At 37.9% G+C, this 1,889-nt stretch overlaps 1 protein-coding gene across 1 annotated transcript; it reads right to left on the bottom strand.

Annotated features, from left to right (window-relative positions):
• Nucleotides 1-383: 383 nt before the first annotated feature.
• On the bottom strand, nt 384-1,313 carry LOC122693352 (olfactory receptor 5D16-like). The gene has a single exon (XM_043900859.1). The coding sequence runs from the start codon at nt 1,311-1,313 to the stop codon at nt 384-386; it is 930 nt and encodes a 309-aa protein (XP_043756794.1).
• Nucleotides 1,314-1,889: the final 576 nt, after the last annotated feature.

The following is a 1,889-nucleotide window of genomic DNA, read 5'->3' as shown; positions in this document are numbered from 1 at the left end:
CACCAAATTTAAAGTATAAAATTGGTCACTTATTTAATGACCTGTTAGTCATCTGGGAAAAAAAGGAATAACAGAACTAGAGTTTACTGCAGATATACAATATGCTTGATCTATTATTTTGTTCTATATACAAATTTATGAACAAAATCATATTGAATTGGTTTTATAGATAAAGACTGAGTCAGGTTAATCCATCTTCTCTGACTTATTCAGTCAGAACCAGGTATAGTCTCTTGATCTAAAACTCATACTCTTTCCATTGCAAACAGGTTTTGTTTTACAAATCTAAAGTGATTTTTAAATGAATTTTTGACACATAATTCATTCAAAATCAGAAAAGTGTTGTCTAATAACCAAAGCAAATATTTAGTAGTTACATGCCCTCAATGTGAATACAATTTTGCTTTCATTAGTTTGCTCACTGTGTCTTTGACATCCTTATTTCTCAGACTGTAGATCAAGGAATTCAACATGGGGATGACCACCATGTAAAACACAGAGGCCACTTTGACTGTGTGCCTGGAGGTTGTGGAGTTGGGCACACAGTAAAGGAAGAGGATGGTGCCGTGGAAGATGCTAATGGTGGTCAGGTGGGAGGCTTTGCGATGCCCACCGGCTGACTGCTTCTTCAAGGTGGTGACAACAATGAACACGTAAGACGTGAGAATGACAAGCAATGTGATCACCTCATTAAAGGTGGCAACAGTGAAAAGAAGCAACTGGCTGAGATAAGAATCAGAATAAGAGAGGGAAATCAAGGAAGAAAGCTCACAAAAGAAGTGATTGATTATGTTGAAACCACGAAAAGATAATTTGACAGCAGAACAGGTGAGAGTCAAGGAGCACGCTACTCCCCATGCATATGACACGACCACTAGCATGGCACAGAATCTCTGGGACATGACGACTGTGTAGAGCAGAGGGTTGCAAATAGCCGCGGAGCGGTCATAGGCCATCACAGCAAACAGAATTAATTCAGTCACCACAAAGGTGCAAAAGAGAAAGAATTGCACCATACATCCTGAAAATGAAATGGTTCTGTCTTCTACAAGCAGGTTCACCAGCATCTTGGGAGCAATGATGGAAGAATAGCAAAAATCCACGAACGAGAGGTGGCTGAGAAAAAAGTACATGGGGGTGTGCAGTTTGGGGTTAACTTTGATGATGACCATCATCCCAAGGTTCCCTGCTATGCTGAAGCTGTAGATGGCCAGAAACACCAGGAAGAGGGGGGCTTGCAGTTCTCGGTAGTCTGAAAAACCCAGGAGGGTGAATGTGGCCCCAATGGTTATATTTCTCTTGGTCAGAGACATGCTTCCTGATGGACGGATCTGAAAATCTGTCTTGGAAATAAAATATTAGGAGAGTGATTGACAGATAAAGCATACTTACCTGTGCCCTGTTCAGAGGGGATATGAAATGAGCCAAAATAAATCTGTGTTATAATCCTGATAAGGGTTCATCATCTAAAGCAAAAATAGCTACAGCTTCAGAAAAGAATTACTAGTTAATTTTTTTCCTCAAACATTATAACACTTTATTCTGTTCAAGTTCTGAAATATAATTTTAATGACATACAAATGTAATAATTATAAATCAAGCAATTTTGTTTGTAACATGTAATCAAATCCTCATGTGAGACATTTTAATACTGAACTCCATGAATTCTGCAAAATGAAATAATTTTAGCTGGTATAGTTATTAATAAAAAGTGAAAACACTTGAAATAACTTCTATAATCAGAAATAAGTTTTATATAAAATATGTGCATATTTGTGATGTAAACAAAGATTAGTCTGTGTGGTAAGTAATAACAACTTACTTTTTGTTGTTTAGTTGGTAAGTCCTGTCTGACTCTGCGGCCCCATGGACTGCAGCCCACTAGACTC

The sequence above is a fragment of the Cervus elaphus genome, chromosome 5 (genome assembly GCF_910594005.1).
Source record: "Cervus elaphus chromosome 5, mCerEla1.1, whole genome shotgun sequence".
In the NCBI taxonomy this organism is placed as follows: Eukaryota; Metazoa; Chordata; class Mammalia; order Artiodactyla; family Cervidae; genus Cervus; species Cervus elaphus.
Note: the sequence above shows the minus strand (reverse complement) of the source record. Positions and strands in the feature narration are given on the sequence as shown.

Excerpts from the sequence above, each read along its gene's own strand:
- LOC122693352 (XM_043900859.1), bottom strand. The coding sequence starts at position 1,313 with ATGTCTCTGACCAAGAGAAATATAACCATTGGGGCCACATTCACCCTC.